The 19,894-nt window shown below is 40.0% G+C and overlaps 1 protein-coding gene across 8 annotated transcripts in view; it reads right to left on the bottom strand.

Moving 5' to 3' along the window:
• Positions 1-3,680: 3,680 nt before the first annotated feature.
• The window catches only part of ACTN2 (actinin alpha 2), a 69,784-nt gene continuing 53,570 nt past the window's right edge, over positions 3,681-19,894 (bottom strand). For 2 of the 8 annotated variants that reach the window (XM_037392746.1, XM_037392743.1), the window contains exons 13-21: positions 18,884-18,992; positions 17,911-18,051; positions 17,336-17,518; positions 16,059-16,193; positions 15,389-15,568; positions 14,881-15,027; positions 8,634-8,711; positions 6,381-6,539; positions 3,681-5,029 (exon numbers count right to left, since the gene is read on the bottom strand). In XM_037392746.1, the coding sequence (XP_037248643.1) occupies positions 4,871-5,029; positions 6,381-6,539; positions 8,634-8,711; positions 14,881-15,027; positions 15,389-15,568; positions 16,059-16,193; positions 17,336-17,518; positions 17,911-18,051; positions 18,884-18,992 (1,291 nt within the window). In that variant the 3' untranslated portion in view covers positions 3,681-4,870. Of the gene's footprint in view, positions 5,030-6,380; positions 6,540-7,435; positions 7,502-8,633; positions 8,712-14,880; positions 15,028-15,388; positions 15,569-16,058; positions 16,194-17,335; positions 17,519-17,910; positions 18,052-18,883; positions 18,993-19,894 lie in introns of all 8 variants that reach the window. The other 6 variants (XM_037392748.1, XM_037392749.1, XM_037392745.1 and 3 more) reach the window with 4 other exon arrangements.

Here is a 19,894-nt window from a genome sequence, read left to right on the forward strand (position 1 = left end):
ATATTTTGATTTTTTTTTTCCAGTGAATCAGTGCCAAGGGTCTGGTTCACCAGTTCACCACGTCACTTGCCCACCCATGTAGTCCAATGGTATACTCACCTTATGCATGTATAAGACCAAACACATTGATCTAGCACACTCTTTTACCTTTTGGGTATGTGTTTTAGATACCTCCATAATATTAATTACAAAAACATGCCTTTCATTCCCATATTATCTGCCTTTATTCCTAAGGATGCAGTTCCAAATGGGCTACTCACATAATAATCCTTATTTAAACAAGAACAGTGGGATTATTCATGTTACTAAAGGACAGTCCTATTTCAGAGGATTATATCCAAGTGAAGCATTCACAGCGAAAACTGCAAAACAGATTAATCTGATTTCAGAGCACAGCTCTTGGCACTCTGTAAGATTACCTACCACTTGTGCTATTCTGCTACAGCTGGATTATTGCCCCATTTCAGATGACTAAATTACATTACTTGGGGTTTTTACTTTCAGAATTTCCTCTGTGCTTAAGAATTACATTTTTTTATTTAATAACTAATTTTCTAGCCCCATAACTTAGAGGGTGAATTTTTGTGATCCAAATATAAATTATTTGTTCCATTTAAGTCAAATTATTCTCTTAACATTTCTATTCTGGGATCAAAATATTATCAGAAACCAAAAGAAAGCTGATTCTTTCAAGATCAATTGTAAGCCCACTCCAAATGCCAAAATAGCCTATTAAACATATGCGGCTTAGAGGAATATCAACAGATTTACTCTACTTACCATAGAACGATTTTGGACTTTAAAAAAAAGCCTGAAATCTCCATCACAGTGAAAATAAACACAGTAAAGTGAACAGGATATAACCTTTTGCATCTCTTTAGACAATTTGTGTCGATCAAAACGTGTATAAATGCCTAGAAGGGCTGAAATGCAGGCATGAAGAGGACTGGGAATTCAACAGCGGGTGTAGTATTACAGCTTATCAGTACTGCTGCACAAGGCAAAGTGTCACCTGTTTTCAGTTTATTACAGGCTTCATATGAGTATGAAATTTTACAGCATTTTTAAAATCTTCAGTATGCATCTTTCAGGCATCAACATCAAATTCATAGAAGAGAGAGGAAGAACCACTGCAGGCTTACCAGCTGCCCCGTGACAGCTTGGGAACTGGTGGGAAAAGGGCCAGGTCACATGCAGCTAAATGTGTGCACCAAGGAAAACCTGCTCAACATTGAGCTTAGAGAGTTAGGAAACATTTTGCTGTGGATGTGCGTGAGATAATCAGCTTCTTTCTCTCCGTTAACACAGCCGAGTGAAGTCTGAGCTGCCACTGCCCCTGCCCAGGGCAGTATGGCATCTGCTCTGGATCAGTCCGGACTTGATTATGGAAACAGGTTTCTTGAAGGTACTTCCTGCTCTCCTACTTGCTGGCAGAGCTTCTTGCCTGTGTTGCCAGATGTCCACAAGCTGAGGGGCTAGAGCAAGCCATTTATAAAGTTCTCCATTCAATAGACAGTGCCTCGAAAAATCAGTCGAAGCTGCAGGGCTCACCCCGTGCAGGAGAACTGGAAGGTCCTGGTGACAGAGTAGGCACAAAAGCGACGGCAAGGCAGGCAGGAGCAGGAACCTCACTGGCAAGGAGGCAGACCTGCAGTACCCAAACAAGAGCAGCAGGTCCGGTAATGCTGCCAAGTTCAGTTCACAGTCCAGTGATGAAAATACAAGCCACTAGGAGCAGCTGTGATCCATGCCTTTTGTGGCCAGTAGGTAAGAAAAGAAGTGCTAGGTGTGAAGCAAGGAGGTATGAAGGTAGCACGGAGCTGGCAACAATTTTCTGCCTGCATCAGCACCTTTCTGAAGATCACTGACTGAAAATGATTACTAGAAAATCGAGATTATCTCGGCAGGAAGATTTTCAAAGAACTGTTGTATCCGTGTAAACTCGTGGAAGACATCTGCACTACAGTCATTAAAGCAACTTAAAACCTTACTGACTTTTTTTAATTTTAATTTATTCTATAACCTTCATTCACATGGCCATCAAAATAATGCTGTACCTTGACCCGTTGACCCTTGATTTGGCCCCTGTGATCGGTACTTTCATCGCCTTGCGCTCCGTTACCATGCTTTTTTTAAGTAAAGTTAGTTTGCTGCTATAATTGCATAGACATAAAACGTCACTGCATTGTTCACTGCACTGTGAACAGAGCAGTTCTACAGAAAACCACAAATGCCACCTACTAAAAATGGAGCCTTCGAGGAAAAGGAAATTTCTCTGTTAAACCCATTGCTCTGGAACTTGACCACAGAATATTTTAAAGAACCTTGAATTTTACCCTCTTCAGGGTAAAATAACACAGCTTACTTATTCAATCTGGTTACCCTAAAAATAGTTGATGCTGGGAGAAATAACTTTATGATACACCCTTTTGTTATGTGAAAGACGTATTATTAAAACTAATAAATACAGTATAACATTTTTAGGCAAGTACAGATGGGGCAGTTAATCCCTGCAGCAATCTGCCACTGGTTTTGTTCATTCTACAGAAATTAGAAACCTGATATGGGAATGAAAAAATTACTTCTAAAAGTCTTTTTCTCTTGCTGCTGATACTGTTATCTCTCACACGTTTTAATCAACAGAACATTTAGCTAAAGGAGTAGTTTATGAGTCTCTTCCATACTATAAAAAATGGAAGACTATCACAGTATAGAAATCAGCAGGTAGAGAACATGAATGACACCTGACAGAGGTGTCAGATATATGCTGTCTCTGTGCCAATTTTTAGCATAATCCTGACTGTAGCACTGAGATTTTGCTTTTGTGCCACGTTTGGAAGCTCAATGTTTTACTCTAGTTGCATTAAACCGTGACAATGAGAGATACAGAGATTTATTTTTTAATAAGATTCAGCCTGCCCAGCAGTCATTTAGCTGGAAATGCCGTTGCTGTAAGGCAGAGCTTCCCGACTTTGTACGAGCACTGTCATCACAAAAAGAGATGGCACTGCACCGTGGCAGTAGCAGCAGTGGCAGTAGCAGCTTCTGGCTGTGTGCAAGGCTGCACAGGCACTGTAGGAGATGTGATTTTAGCCCTAGGATTTCTCTGAAGTTCTCTACTGGCCTTTGTACACAAGGTGGAGGAGGAAGAGGTATTTGGTCATTGCCTATCTCCTCTCTGGGATTGTTTGGAAATTGCTCCCACCACATGCACTTTACCTGCAGGAGACCTGCTTTAGGATTGAAATCACACACAGATTTTTAATGTTTCCCATTCGTAGATTTCAAAGCAAAGGCCAGTGAAAGCATCATTGCATACTTAGCAGCTCCTTTTTTGCACATGAAGAAAAAAAGAGATACAGAAAAGCTAAGGCGAATATCTTCAAAAGCATTAGTGCCTAAGTCTCACTGAAATCAAAGCTACAGCTCTAGCAACCTATGGACATTTGTGCTCAGGTGACTAAATGGAAACTGTCCCACTCATTCTGAGCTCCATCTCACTTCATGAAGCCATACCTGTCCTTTCAGCATGTAGCGACTGTTGTTCATGCAAACACAGTGTATAGAAATCCATGACATACTTTTTTTAACTTTTGGCAGACTGAAACCTCCTTTAATGTTCAGAAATGTTTCCCGTTCTTAGATGGAACCACCAGATGACTGCCAATGACAGAGCCTCATAAGGTTTTGAAAAGCAGACTTTATTTAATAGGCACATCATTGCTTTAATAGCACTGGGCTGCACAGCTCACTTCACCATTTGTAAATGGTTTTGTTTGATTACATTGCATTTCCACAGCGTCAGTAGGATTCAAGTAAAAAAGTGACTGCTTTTACTTCTCTATCATTTCTCAAGATGGAAGAAAACCCCACCCAAAACAGTAAATGACGAGCGCACAGGAGCATAATACAGACAGAACTGCCTGCGATCCAGAAGTCAAGACATACTGAAATTTGAGCACTGAACAGTTAAAGCTGGAAGACAACCACACTACCTTTGCTCAGACAGGATGTTGCATTATGCAGGACAGAGATGAATGTTGCCCACTAACACAAGACACTGGCTTTCTTATACTAAGAAACAAAGACTGTCCAGCACAGACAAGAATGAGGGTTTCAAAACAAAACAGCTCACATGAAATTAGCTTCCTTATTATTTCTGATTATAAAAGTTGTACTCCCTCAGCTGTAAAAGTTAAAGGCCTAAAAGTACTGCTTACAGAAATCTAAACCCGCAATTTAATCAGCTTTTCAGCTTCTCCCCCCTATATTACAACTCTTTGTGATAAGACAAAGCCATCTTTAAGAGACAAAAGCATAGCATTCTGAATTATTTTCATAATTAAGTAGTTTACTTGGTTGGTATATTTCTTCCATTAAAAACTGCATTTTAATATTTTATTCCACTGGTAGAAGTGTACAAAATCAGAAATCATTAGAGGAAAATAATATTGCTCTATGAAAGAAAAAAGCAGGACTTCTAACAAAGTTTTATGAACATCGTAGAAGAAGCGCATATGGCATTGAAACATTTTGAAAATAGAGAAATATTTTGTGAGTTTCAATGTTCTTAGGTTTTACGTTCTATTTCCTGAATGGATATTTCCAAATCTAATATCTTGTGATTTTTTTTTAGTATCTTCTCTAGCGTTCTATAGGACAGACAACCTAAAACCAACAATGCAGAAATCTAGCGTGCTGCACACTATAATATACACTAGTTACTTCCGCTACTAGCACTTTACACTGATGGTACCTACTGTATTTGTAAAACTCATTTTTAAATCAGCTTGTCAAAGCTTTCGAGAAGCAATCTGGGCAATAAAGTGGGTATTTTTAGTGTCTACCATGAATACGGCCAATTACAGAATCAGAGGTCGCTTTCTCCATACAGTGCTGATGAAAAAGAGGTGTAATCCAGAGCCCCGGGAACAGAACCTGGGCCGGTGTACGGAGGCATTCTCTTGATGCAGTACTGAGCCTGCTCAGGAGGCAGCTCGCGACGTAATTCATCTGCCAGGATGTAAGGCTGGGAGAGGGGAAAGGATTGACAAATTCAGTATGTACTCTTCAAAGACACAAAATAAGTTTATTTTCTGTAGCTGTGCCTAATAAACTTGTACATCCTGCCTATTTTTCTAAGACCATTTTTTTTCCCTGGTAAATTCCATCCCTGATGTTGAGCTGAAGGGGATAATTCCACCAACAAACAGATTAGGGCAAAATCCAGTCTCAGGATATGTGGCAGCGCGTGTTAGCTACCGAGCACTGTACCGGCTGCTGCCGATACAGCTCATCCATGGATAGTTCAGTCAGCATCTCTAGTGCACTGCTGCCCCTTCTGCAGTGGCGGGACAGACACATTTTCAGTTACACCCTGTTAGTTTCAAGGTCCTAATACAGTTGTAATGAAAGATGCATTATTGCTCTGAATGGTTTGCATTTATGATATGAAGGATAGCCTCTGTTAACAGACTTGCCATTATTTAAAATAGCAAAGTAATGAAAACCATTTTTTCCTGAGACCCTGGCTTCCATGTTCCACATTAATTCCTACTGAAAACATGTCTGGAATTCAAAATGTGGTCCACAGTAACTGAGATCACAAAATCCATGCAAACAGCCGTAACAAGACTATCAATAGAGCAAGCCTGGGCAAATAGACGTGCACTGCTGTGATCCCTCCTGTCTCTATAGCACAGGACTGATTTCCTGGCAGCACCGTGTGTGGCCCTGACTACTCCAGAAGCTCTTGTGTTGCCATTATCCTCCCTTGCATCTTCATTCACCACTCCTTCACCAGTGGATCTGGCTGTGGGGAGGAAAGTATGCCAAATTCAGGAGCTTCCTCCACAAACCCAGTAACTACAGGAGGCCTTCGCCTCCTGCTCCTCCTAGGATAGGGGTACACCACATTGCACACATCACCCTGTTGAATGAGCTGTCAGATCACAACATGGCTCATAATTAGGTGAAGTCTTGTGCAAGTCACCCAGGCTATGGTCCAGAGGGCCAAACTCTGCGTTCAAACATCCAGACAACAGCATGAAAGGCAGAACGAGTTTCCCTCTAATCCAGGCTGTTGTGTGGAAATAATCTGATGTACAATATATCCATTATACAGACAAACTGTCTAAGTCATGCTGAAGATGTCTAATTTTATGTCGGCTCTTTGTGACAGGAGGCCAAGCCTTGAATTCTGCACCCATTTCAGCTAAGAGTCTTGGTTCCAAACAAGAAAAAGCAAGTGCGTTCTCTGAAGTCTGAGAAACTGAAAACAAAGCTTCGCTATTACTGAAAGGCTTGTACAAGCCTTTCAGCCAAGAAGGGCTAAATAGGAGAGCTACTGAGTCCTTACAGCCAGCAGCAGGATGACTGACCTTATCTGAAGCCAGGATTCTGAAGGAAGCTATCACTTGCTCAGCTGTGTCTGTGTCTGCCGTTTCTCTGGTCATGAAGTCAATGAAGGACTGGAAAGTGACGGTTCCTTGCCCATTGGGATCAACCAGAGACATGATTCGGGCAAACTCAGCTTCACCCTTTCACAGAATCCAAAACAAAAAAAAAAATGGTCACCGTAATATCAGTTGCCAACAGCCTGTATCTCATAAATCAGTAGGTACCAGTGCTTACAAAGTCTTTAAAGCATCTTCCTGATTTAGGAAAGTAAATGTCAGTCAATGAAATCTGGGATCTGAAATGCCCACCCCTCTTTTCTAAAAAGGACTCAATGCTTTTGAAAAATATATTCTTTGTCCTAAGTACATAGTGTGTACCTTTCAGTTAACTTTCTGCAACTTCTCCCCCCTTCCACCTTCCCTCAATGCCTGTTTAACTTGTTTTAACACTCCATTTTCCACCCCATCCTAAAACCGTTGTCATTTAGGTACCGCACAGGGAGGTGAAACAATAGCCCAAGAAGCAGTGTGCTTGCAGAGCCACTGAAGTAAGTAGTAAGGGAAACGATTCTGAAATGCCAAATACAGGACAGTTCAACTAAGACTAATGATTTTTTCCACTAAAAAGGGAGAATTTGGGGGAAAATGTTTAGAACAAATAAGTGAAGGAAAGAAACTGCAACCACCAAAGCTAGTTTATGAGAATCAAACAGCATCAAATTCATTCTTCCTCATGCAGATGAAAAAGGAGAAAGAAAAAATGATTTAGTAACTGTTAATTTCAACTTTTAACATTTTCTTAATTCGAAGAGCAATGCAGTAGACCATAGAATATGGTTTTCAGGTGTCTAGTTTTACTGTTAACTTCCTTTTTAACCATTCAAAAATAGAGAAAAAGCAAAGAAACAAGAAACTAGTATCTCTAGTGCAAATTGTATCATTAGTATTCTGTCAGTTTAAATAAGCTTTAGTATTGCTGTGGTTAATATTACAATCTGTGAGCAGAATCAGTTGCCATTGTTTCTTAAAATTCATACCAAATCATAACCCATTGAAATTAAGCAAGCTCTGAAATCATCGTGGTCCATCAATCCGTTCTTCCTCTATTGACCAAAATAACATAAGGAATATAGAAGGGAAGGTTTGAAGAATCCAGGGTCGTTTCCAGAGCGATGACAAGTTTAGACCATTGGCATATTGGATCCAGGGTATGAACAGTATCCATTGATATTGCCCAAGCAGGTTACCAGAATCACCATCAGTTTTAAAGAAGGAAGAAGTAACTAACATATTACCACACAGGGAACAGACATTTTCACCACAAAAAGTAACATCAGCAAAGGTCAGGGGATAGATAAGGGAGGAGGTGAACGGGACAAGAATACAGAGAAGACAAAGAGAAAGGCAAGGAGAAAAGTTTGTTACTAAACCAGTCAAACTCAGGAGATGCTCCAGCTGCCTCCTTGATTGAAGTGTCTTTGAAACATAGAATGCTGTAGTGACTAGGAGTATGGTTAAAAACATTCTGAAAATAGTGTATCACTGACTATTTCAAATACTCCACTCCAGGGCTAAGGTAGGTATGTTATCAGAGCCGTCTGCTGACATATGGGAAGTAAGTACAGGGATTTTCCTTCTGACTGCAGGCTACCGAGACTTGGACTACAGCAGAGGTGTGTGTGCTGTCTTAAAGGATGAGACTTGCAAGACTTAGGAGGAGGTCAACTGAAGACCTTTTATAAAAGGAGGCTGCTCATTTTCCAGTCCATAACATATCTGTGGCATTCCTGACTCAAAGCTGAGCAAACATTAAATGGCATGATAGTAAGAAGGTAAATATTTTTTTCCTCTCCGTTGTGATATAATGTAGCAGTTTGGAGAGTATTGTGTCTTCCTAAATCAGAAGATAGCAGTAAAGAGCTCGTACTAAATCTGAGGAAAGGAAAATTAGCAAAAGTCAGAGTGCCAGAAGCATAGGAGCTCTCGATAGTTATCTAGCACAGTCCAAATTAAATATCTCAAATAAGTAAAAGAAACAACCTGAAGAATCTTTGAAAAATTCATAGAAAAATATGGCTCCTAGTGATGCTGACAGTCCATCTAATTCAGTTGTCTTCCCCAAAGCAGAATATTTTCAAAGCATTATGACCAATACATCGGAGTTTAAACCCACAGCCTCTTTGGCTATTATTATATTGGCCTATTTGAAAACAGAAAAATATCAGTTTCGTCTACCTGCAGGTCATTTCCAACCTGTCCTAGACTGATGAGGCAGGCTTTAAATTCATCAGAATGTAGATTGTCAGATTCATCCTATCATCCCATCACAGGTCATGCATTTGGGAAGGTGAAAGAAAAAAAAAAAAATCACAGATCAGGTTAGTTGGTTAGTAAAGAATGTTCTGCTCATGTAGTAATAACCATGTTTTCACAGAAGTTCATGGAAACATAATGTCAACATACTGCAATGAATCACCTAAAAAGTGTTTTTCCAGTTTCATGCTGTAGGTTTTTTCCTAGTGGAAAAGGGTCCTTACTTCAACTACAGAGTTAAACTGTGCTTCCTCTACAGGTGCTTTTTAAACATTTTTGATGATAAGGCAGTTTTGATTCTATCGATCTGCCATTTGCTTCCTTCATTTTCTATTGTCATACAGTGTATGTGAGAGGCAGTAGAAAGATCACTGAACCTGGGCAAAACATTTTTCCCCCACTCAACTACTGTTATTTCACTCTTGATTTGATGATATTACTTAACAACTGAACATGCATATCTCAAAAGAGAGTAGAAGTACAACATAAATTTATAACTGACCTAACTTGCTTCCCATTATCTGTCTCCTTCAACAACCTACACAGTAAGGTTTTGCTTTGAAAACTGACTTTAAAAAGAATCCATTGAATTCCAGGTTAAATGGCTCTTAGTAACACCACATCAAACAGGATCATTGTTTTGAAGCAATACTTTTTTCCATTTTGCAGGTCAAGAAATTCACACTAATTTCTTAGCAGCCAACTGGCCTGTCTTTCTCTTCCTGTTCATACAAAATGTGTCTACCAGAGCTGTGCTTCAGATTGAGTTAACATGAACACAATTAAAGAGATGTTCTAAGATGAAAAAATATTACCCTTATTGATTTTACAGGCTGACAGTTTGGAGAAGACCCAGGGGTTTCCATCTGCTACATATTTGCCTGCTAGATTAATCATTTATTTTTTAAATGTCTATATAGTTATGCATAACTAAAAGTACTGGAGGTTTAACAAATGCACTGGGTTTACTTAATATACTAATAGGATAAAGTGGTGCTTTATTAAGTTAATAATGCCAAGCATTTTTGACATATCATGCTGTTATATTGACTCCCTCTGCATCAACCTCCACCAGCTCCATAAAGGAAAGATGAAAAATAACAGTGGGAAGTCAATGACAAGAGATAAAGTAAAGCTGCAAATCTGGAGCAGCATTTAGTTAAAAGCCATAATCACAGCAAAGCTTTTTTCCTTTAATATTTCCATTTTATGGGATAATTCCTGCTATAAAGCATTCAAAATGGTTTATTTTATCATTCTGAAAATGTTAATGTGGGCTGGCTTGAAACTCTCGTCCTAGAGACAGGCTGTGGCTGGGCACACCAGGAATGAAGTCAGCTCGTTCTACCTTATTTCTAAAGCCAAAAATATTACTGTGAAACTGCAAACAAAATGGTACAAAAATGGGAGCTAAGAGCCAAATTCTGTCCCTCCACTTCCTCTACCAGTTGTGGGCAGAGCACTATCAGCTACTTGACTACACCAGAGGTGGGTGTGCACTATGTGCAGGAGCTCCCTAACCAGACACACACGGCAGCAGCAGTGGTGCAACAGATAGAGAAGGGCAGACAAGAGCGAGAGAGGCCAGCACATCTACCGAGAAACCAGTTTCTTTAGGAGAGGAGTGCAATGGTTGTGCTGGAGCTCACAACCATCATCTGGTTAAGCGGGACTCCCCAGTAAGGGTCATTCACATTCTCACAGCAAATTTTTTTAATCTGCATCATATATGGCCTAAAAAGGCGTCTTTGCCTTTGCAGTATATCAGAGTTTCACGGGATGCAATGGTATTTTGCAATCAATGCATAGATCGAGCCCATGCAAGGGCTTTCTCTTTGGGAAATGTTTCTTTGTATTTATTTTTATTGTTTGCAGACCAACATTAAGCACTGAAATTAGTTTTTTAAAGCATATAAATAACTTTGCATTGTTCATCTTTTCCTACCAATACAAAATAAAACACTGAAATCCCCCTTCATGTTTCATTATTAGTCCCCAGAAATCTTTTCCTTCTCTTTTGTGATTTACATGTGGCCTTATAAAACAAGTGAGCTTCTGAGTTGCAGTAATCCATTCTTGAATAGGTCCTTCAGTTTCCTGAATGCGAATTGACCTGCATAAGACTGATCATGTCGTTCCTTTAATAGGGAATTGTTTTTCTGTTAGTAAAATATAGGGTGGCATGATGCTATTGCTCTACATGCACAGCTCCTACTTAAAATCTATAGTTTGCACAAAAATCAATACCAGAATATATTAACATCCATTAGGATATTAGATGCAGAGCAGCCGCATATATTTTATCACATACTTTGCAATCTTAGTTAGGACTTAGTAAATATACTAAATCTGAAAAAGGATTCCCTACATAAAAAGGCTCAAAACCAGTGACTAACAACATATCTGTGTTGGTGTCCCAGTTTGCCTGCATACCATAATTCAGCTATGCACCATTTTGAACACTTCTAAACTCCTTCTGTGATTCAGACATTGTGTCCCACTGTCACCTTTTTTTCCTCTATGCAGTCACATTAAGAAAGGAAGGAAAACCAGCCTTGCTGAAGAATTATATTTATACCTACAGCTAGACTGTGCCTTCAGGCAAAGCCTCCAGCAAGTAGTAGTGGGTAAGCAGCAGCATCCTCAGGAATAACCTCTGGGTACCAGTGTGTGTACATGCCTGTTGGAAACACAAGAGCCTAGAGGGCTGCCCCCTTGACCCAAGGGAGATGGCATATTTACCACTTGCCTTTAACAAGGACGACTTGTAATGCTTTCTGTGCTAGCATGTCTTTGCTGGTGGATGCACTGAAAGAAACACGACTCTTTCTGTCCTTGTAATTCTTACATGGATGATGCCCACTTACTCACTGCAGTTGGAGAAAATGAGGCATGTAGCCCCCCCCCCAAAAAAAAAAAATCCTTGTAAAATACCAAATAGTTCTCTTTCAGATATTCGAGATGTAGAAGCCATTTATAACAATTCACCCAATAATTTAACTCCTTTCAAAGGACTAACAACTGCAGAATTCAGCCCTATAATGGATTATGAACTGTAAGATTTTCAATTTTTTATATATTCTTCCTAGGGAGAAAGATGGGGGTTCCTTCCTCTGATTTAAAAGTGAAGCAAGTTGTTTCTAGAAGCACTCTATAAAAAGTTGTTAGGTTTATGTGTACCAAAGAAGATTTTTTAAAATGGGGAAGGGAGCTACTCTGCATATTAGCACTTTGCCAACATCCTCAACACACATTACTAGTCAAACATTAAGGTAAGTCTTAAACTGGAGAAATGCCACAGAAGTCAGAGCTGTAGCATGCATAAATGAATCAGTTGTGCTTAGGTATTTAAAGCCTACTTGTCAGGGACAGTATTAATTTTGGGGATCTTTTCCGGCTATACATCATTGTGAATAGCAGTCCAATTCTTTTAAACTATGACAGGCATTCAGAACTGCTGCTAAGCGCAACAAAATTATTATATGTGGCAACATTATATATATGGGTAATTCTGTCTGACGTAGAGAAGCATTTTTCATATTAGTGCTTACATTCAGATGATCCAGTTTCATTTTCATTTCTGTTTAAGGTAATCAAGGCCATGAAAGAATCCATTACTGCCTTCTCTATCTAAATTCCAAATTTAGAGTCCTTGTTATTCTGTGCACTCTGAAGTAACTCTGAAGCACCCCAGGTTTCCTTCATTCACCAATACTAAATATTCAAGTGTGCAAGGACATAAGAAGGATATAAAAATGAAAAAAAAAAGAAGCCTGCCTCTCTCAAACATGTTTGTTCAACATCTCCTTCTAGCCTGTGTAGATTGAGTTGCATCTTCCCACTAAATTATAGTGTAATTTAATCAGTAAAACCTTCTCTTTCATCAGTGTTTCTAAGACCTTTCCCCTGCAGAAAGCCTGGCTTGATGGCTGAGTGGGTTTAGATCTTAACTTCTTCCTTTCTTTAACTTGCATTATGCTACTAAGAACATAATTGTTGCATGGTGTCGGTGCAAAAGTCCTCCACAGACCTATTTCCTATGTCTGATGCTAGGGGAAGGAGTATACTCTAAGAGGGCATCTGCAAAATGGTTCTTCCCTTAACATGATCCTTCCAGGCTTCTTCTTCAAAGCCTTTGGATTACATCTGTCATGGAGGAAGGCAAGGTCTGCAGCTAAAGCAGCCCAGGCCCAGGTTGTTGAGGCCATAGAAGCTGGTAACGTACCTGTCTCCTTCCGCTTCTGACCCAGCCACTCAGGCTCCCTGCCACAGAAGCCAGGGCAGAAGGGACACTGCCTGAAGCAAGGAGACAGCCAAGGACAGGCAAGGATCTAGGAGCTGGGAAGCACTTGTGTGTTGTGCATCATTGTCACAGCCCAGCTCCAACCTGCCTGCAGCTGCCTGAAACGACCGCCCTCTTCCAGGCCGTACAGCCTTTCCTAAAGCCTTGCTCTATTGTATCCTTTGGCATCTCCTAAGTTTTACTGTATCTGCAAAGTCTAAAGGTCTGTAACAATAGGGCCGGTTGATGTTGCTGCCACTTGGTTGATTTAGCTTCTCCGTGCAAGAATTTCTGAGGCACCAAGAGGTGGCCGTGGTATCTCCTCAGCCACTGAACCAGCCTTGCCATGAGCATGGCAGAGAAACTCAGCTATGAGCTACAAAGATACAGGGACGCTAGAAATGGCCAGGTAGTGTAAGTTATACTAGGATTCAGTCACCTTGCTTCCTTGTCTTTAGGGAGCTGTCAAATCTTTGTGCAAAATGCGTGGTTTCCCTTAATAGGGTCTCTCAAATATTGGTGTGTAATTTATCCAAGCCTGAACTCTGTCTGTTCTTAATAGCTCTAATTGCTCAGTTATCTGCTTCAGTGCCTCGAGAAAGGAATTTAGTATGCTACTTTCTTCCACCCCAGGAAATTTATCTCTGCTTCTGTGATGTTACCTTATGCTTCCTTAGAAAATACAGAAAGGAATTATGCTGCACTACAATCACATTAAGATATTCCACAAAATCTGTTCCCAGTTCCTGTGTAGCTAACATTTCCCATGTTTGTGTGCTACTTCAGAAAGCAGAGGTTTGGCAATTCTGCTTTTCTTTCTAACCAATTAAAGACATTCTAAAAAATATTTAGCAAAATATGACTGTCAGCATCCAATGCGCATCAACCACCAATCCAGGTATGGATAACCATTTTGAGTAGAGCTGGACAAAGAGGATGTCAGTGAACAGAAAGAGGCATTTTGTTATAGCCTGAAATGATGTGAGGGAGCCGATTCATGTGATAACAGAGTGTAGGTCGGGGGGTTAAGGACAGTCCTCTAACTACAGGAATCTGTACTGGGGAAAAGACAACAGCCTGGTGCTGCGTTATGGTAATCTTTTTCCAGCATTTGAAATGTGAACTTGGTTTTGAAGGTAGGTTCATGTGAGCACAGAGCCAGCAGAGTTAACTCATGTACAGATTTTTCTCCGGCTGGGAACGTCAGATCCCTGTCTGCATGTGTTTTGCTGTTGTGTCTATTAACAGCTGCCTTTTTAACCCTCTGTCCATGAATACTGTGTAACTCACAGGACTGAGTTAAATTTCTTCACAATAATGGTTTTATTCCTACTTTTTTCCTCATCCATGATTAGGTAACTGAAAAAACCAGCCTCTTATTTCCCATATACAGCCAGAAAAATAAAGGATTTTCCTTGACAGCTATCAGTGCCTCAATTATATTCCCTACAAATCTACTTCTAGGAGGATATGTTGGGATTCAAAGTAAAATAAACTTTAATCTAGATTACAGCTAAATTTAATGAGATGGAAGCTGCTGGCAAGTACACAGAACATGCTGGACTGCCTTAAAATAAAGGGGCACATTATTTTCCAAAACACACGGATTTATCCAGTTCTGCCTATTATCTGAACAAATGCTCAACCATATTAGCAGAACTGTAATTCTGCATTACATTTGAAGAGTAAAAATGAACCTTTAACATATCTGTACAACGGTATAATTTCATAAGGCTGTAAATTCTTTGTTAACTGATCTTTTGCTGTTTTAAAAAGAGCCCATTGCTACTGCATTTGCAGTTTCTTAAAAGGCTCACGTTTGGAATGAAAAGCAACTTGTTGGGAACAATAAATATTGCTAGTTGAGAAAAAGCAGGAGTACTGTACCCTGTCAAAATGATTGAATGATGCTCTGAAGTCATTCATTTGTTCCTGGGTGATACCCTTGGCATCTCTTGTCAGGATCTGAGTCTCAACCTCATTGATAGTTCGAGCAATGGTGGTAAGTAGGAGCTCCCATCCAACACGGATGTGCTATGAGAGAGAAAATACTGATTTATTAAAGAATCAAACATATTCTTCTTAGAGTATAAAAAGTACAGTAAGCAAAAAATGAGCTCTAAATATTTATGCGATACCTTTTTCCATACCGCTAACTCTATATTATGACCAAATATCATTAAAAATAAAAATGGCCTTCAGGAAAATATGTAACTGGTTTCTAAATGGATACTTCCTCACTAAAAGTAAAAAGTGAAAATAAAACAAGTCTTATGAGATTATCAGAAAGTCTGGCAAATCCCATCCTCTGTTGCAGGCTCTTCAGATCAGGGGAGGAGGTTATATGGCAGAAGAGGACGGAATAATCTAAGAGCTACAAGGAGTAAATGGCTACCTCCATAGTATAGTTGGTGTGCTTGTTGTCAAACACCAGGGCTTCTTGTATAAGCTGATGATCTCCTTCCAGTTTGTCAATGTTGTGCTTATAGTTAATGATATTGTGCTCATATTGCTTCAGCTGATTCATCTGGTCCTCCAAAGGCCCTGTCATTTCAATAGAGCTGCGGGCAATTTCCTGTCAACAGAAACAAAGACACACACCCCGCCCCACAAAATTTAAGCTTCAGATTTGCTAATTTGACCAACTTTCATATAAATATGTAATATTTTCATACTAAGAAGCAACAGCAATGAAACCTTCATACAGTGGAGACAAGAAATTTCACTGTTGAAAACACATTTCGAAAGAAATGGGGCACGTTTATTTCTGGAATTAGTATTAAGATCACAGTGATCCTGGTATCTTTCCTTTACAGAAAGCAGAAGCTAAACAGCAATTGTTTAGTGAGTGATTTTTCAAAGCTACATCTCCCGCTCACCATCAATGTACCACTTGTACAAGCTTCCACAGTTTTAAACATAATCTTAACAAGTGCTAAATACTTCAGGATCAAAAAACTGGTGAACTATCATGGAGACTGCTGTTGTCTTGTATATAAAGCAGAAATAAAAAAAATCATAAACCACTTTGTTTGTCAGCTTCTGCATGAGGGTCTGACACTCACCTCCATCTTGGTCTGGATCCATGGCCCAATGACATTGGCCTGAGCAGCAAACTGGCGACGCAGGCGCTCGTTGGCATGCTGGCGGGCTAGTTCCTCCTGCAAGGATTGATCCCTCTGAGGCACCAGCTGCTTCACCTGTTACAGTGGGAAAGCACTAAGTGTGAGCAGGCACAACTGAATACTTTAAAAACAAATGGAACTAATAAGTCCACAGTTACTCATTTTTCTTATTGGTCTGAAGGCTGATATCAGAAGGGCAAGCCAGAAACACGACCACTGTTTTAATTACTAATTCTGTGCTAACATAAGAAATTGCTAACAAGGTCTTGGGCAGCCTGACCAGAGAAACTGATAAGGAGAAAGAAGAAATTCTCACCTCTGGCTGGATTCAAGTTCACGACAATTATTTAACCTTGAACTGATATTAGAGCAGTTACTTTGTTTTTCTTTTGAAACAGCTGGTTTTTCAATCTCTAAGTAATTGTTCTAAGAACAGTCAGTGCAAAACATTTTATTCCAGCACAGCTATTATGATAGGATAACATGAGACATATCCTGTCCATCAGGTATATCTGAAGGCCTCTAATACATTGCAAATGCTTTTTTTGGCTTATACGTCTGGATTGCCTTGGGAGATTCTGAATTTAGGCCTTATTACTTGGTTTTTACAACCCATTGAGGGTGTGTTCTTGTCCATGGAAGTTTAGGTATTTGGTAAATTCATACATTCTACACAATCATTTCCCTTCAGCATATTATCTGTCTTGGTCACTAACAAAATAAAGTTTGTGCGATAGCTCTAGGAGCCTCCCTTTAATCCCTCCTCAGTAATTTTTTAAGGTAATTGCCAATTTCAGTCTAATTGGACAGGACACTAATGATCCTAAAGGTGCTCATTTTTTACATTTGTGAAAAGTAGAAGCTGTGTAGAAGAGATGCATGAACTTCAGTTTATACTGAGAGAAAGAATAAAATAATTTTCTCTTCTTTTAACAGGACCCCCTGGCCCATCTGCTGGCCAGCCACCAGCTTGCACTAGCCCCAACACCTGCTTCTCTTGCCCCCCTAGAAAGGACATAGGTAATATTGAGCGATGGGAGCAAGGGATATTCTGAAGCAAGCCTAGCAAACGTAAGGGAGAGCATAAGGTACTGTAGAAAGTTCATTCTGGCATCTGATATTCTAGAGTAATCTCCAGATTTATTATAAAGTTCTCTGAATATTCTTAGTATTCCTACACTAGAATACTATGTTATTTATGAATTTAGCATGCTTACCTTTTCCCACTTGCTACGAATCTCTTCCACAGTAACAGTACTGTAAGGATTGCTTGCGCTTATTCTCATGCTGTAACTCTGAATAACTTTTTCAACTTCGTTCTGGATTGACAGGATGGCCTGTCTTTCACCATCTGCCTCTGGCAAAGTAGCTTTAAACTGATCATGTGCAGAGATTAAACTCTAAAATCAGAAACAGAGAGGAAAAGCATGAAAACTTTAATGTTTCTTCCAACATCTGGAAGATCTGCTGTAAATAAGCACAGCTCTTCTCTCACCCTCTCAAACACCCTGTTTACATATATCTGTAGATACAGGAAATCATACGTGTAGATACATTCATGAAACAGCCCTCATTCACTTTATCAGGACCATCGCTTCTTCCATGATCTCTGGAATATGCTTTCATATCAATGAAGAGCCCTATTTATAATAGAGCAGACATTGCCTAACACAAAGAAAATGTCAGACAGGTAAGGTTTCTTTTTCTTACAGATGTTTTACTCACCAGGAAGGAAAAGCTTCCTTTCTTATTTTCCCTATGACTGTAAGTCAAAACATAGACAACCACTTACCTGAATTTCCTCTATGCTGTGAACAATAAACATGTCCTGTAGGTCTTCCATAGCGCCTTCCATCCAGTTGTTGAAAGGAGCAGCTCTTTTGGCAAACTCCAGGTGAAGCTGATCAATTGTTTCAAGCAATTTCTCCGTCCTCTGTACAGGTTGGGAAAGGTACAGTCCTTTGTTACTAGGGCAAGACCTAACTCCGCACACATACCCTGCCATGCACAAAGTCATGCCTGATCTTTACAAAAGCAATTGATTGTATTGTCAACTGATCTCACCACCTGCTTTAAGGATTCTGACTCAAGGCCATAGGACGCATTGCAGTAAAGATACTCTTCTATCCAACATGTTGAAAGGGGTGTGTGCCTTTGAAGGCTAATAGGTGAAATTACTTTTTCACTAATGATATTTGAAGTATTTTTGTTACTGTAATCTATCTGCAAATCAAAATCTGCTAATCTTACTTTAGTCATTTCTTGTAAATACAAAAAGGAGGAGTTAGGCATATGTTTTCCACCTTGTCATATGTGTGTGACTTCTTTTTTTCTTAAGGAACAAGGGTTTGGGAAGTATCTCACTGCGTTGGAATACTCACCACCAAAAAATTAACCCAGTGCTAGCCATTATCCTGTAGCACACTTGATTAAACTCAGACAAGTATGAAAAGGTAAACACCTAAGGGCTTTTGTTATCCTTGCTGAACATCAAATTCCCAAAAAGTGGGGCTATAAACAGCATGCCATTTGTTGCTGCTTTAGGACTGTCCTTGGCAGCTGAGTACTGTCAAGTCTGCTCTGAGCAATTCAATCTGTTTGCAGATAAAACCACACCGAAATGAAATGGAGATCTGAGGAAAGGGGTTATTGCTGTTCAGATTCCAAAGTGGGTGCTCGACTGCACTGTTTCCAGATCTGAAACAAATGGTTCGTTCCCCGCTCCCTGCCTCAGCTGAGCTGCTGATCAGTGTTATATGCTTTACCTCCAGTGCCTCTCTCCTTTTCTGAGTAAGTGTTCCCAGGCTGTCCCATTGGTCACATATCTTTTGGCATCTATCATTGACACTTGCAGCATCATGGTAGTCCAGTTCACTAAGAGTGAAGATAAAAATCTGTGTGACTGTCTGAAAGACAGGAGCAGTTGCATTGTCTACACTCTTCCACTGGCCCTCAGTAATTCCGCTCTCCCCCCCACCCACCCCCCTCTTTTTTTTTGCCCCCAGTATTTCTCCTCCAGGTAAGCAAGTGTTGCAGTATAGACATGTGTAATCTAGACATTCAGCATTTCAAGAAGCACAGCGCTGGAACAGGATCGACCTCCTCTGTTGTGAGAAAAATCAAGTACCCACTTGTAACGTGCAGGTATTTAAGACAATTAAGGTATCTAACCATCTTTGTCTCAGCTATGCCTGTGGCACAAGCAATTTGATTTCCCGAAGACCAGAACGCTTTGGTCTGGGGCTTTATCAGGTTTCTGAAGATTGTTACAGTTTTAAATTAATTGGCCTGAAATACACATTTCCTTTTAAATAATGCAATGATCCTTTCCAGCCTCATACACTTTGAAATTATTTAACTGAGAAACAGACCTCAGGTTGCACTCAAAACATGATCTCTCTCTCACAGGCCTGGCAATACTAATAGGGGCTGCTCAGATCTGGGGCACAGAGAACAGTTTTCATCTTCCTCTCCAGCAACCCATCACAGAGCTCCACCCTAGAACTGGCTGGTTCAGTGAACAGGATTCTCCAGGCCCACGTATGCCACCAGCATGAATCGGTTCACCCACAAAGGGTGCAGCAGCTAGCACTGCTTTTGCACCTGCTTAGTAGTCTTATATTACCTTGACCGAAAGGAACTTACTATTCTGCCTAAGACTGGAATAACTTTTCAAGGCTCTATCCTGAGATTCTGAACTCAGCCTGTCTCAAATAGAATTTTTGATCTCGATGGCAGACAATCTCCTTGCTTCTCCTGCAGCCATCATGACCATA

The sequence above is a fragment of the Falco rusticolus genome, chromosome 6 (genome assembly GCF_015220075.1).
Source record: "Falco rusticolus isolate bFalRus1 chromosome 6, bFalRus1.pri, whole genome shotgun sequence".
NCBI lineage: Eukaryota > Metazoa > Chordata > Aves > Falconiformes > Falconidae > Falco > Falco rusticolus.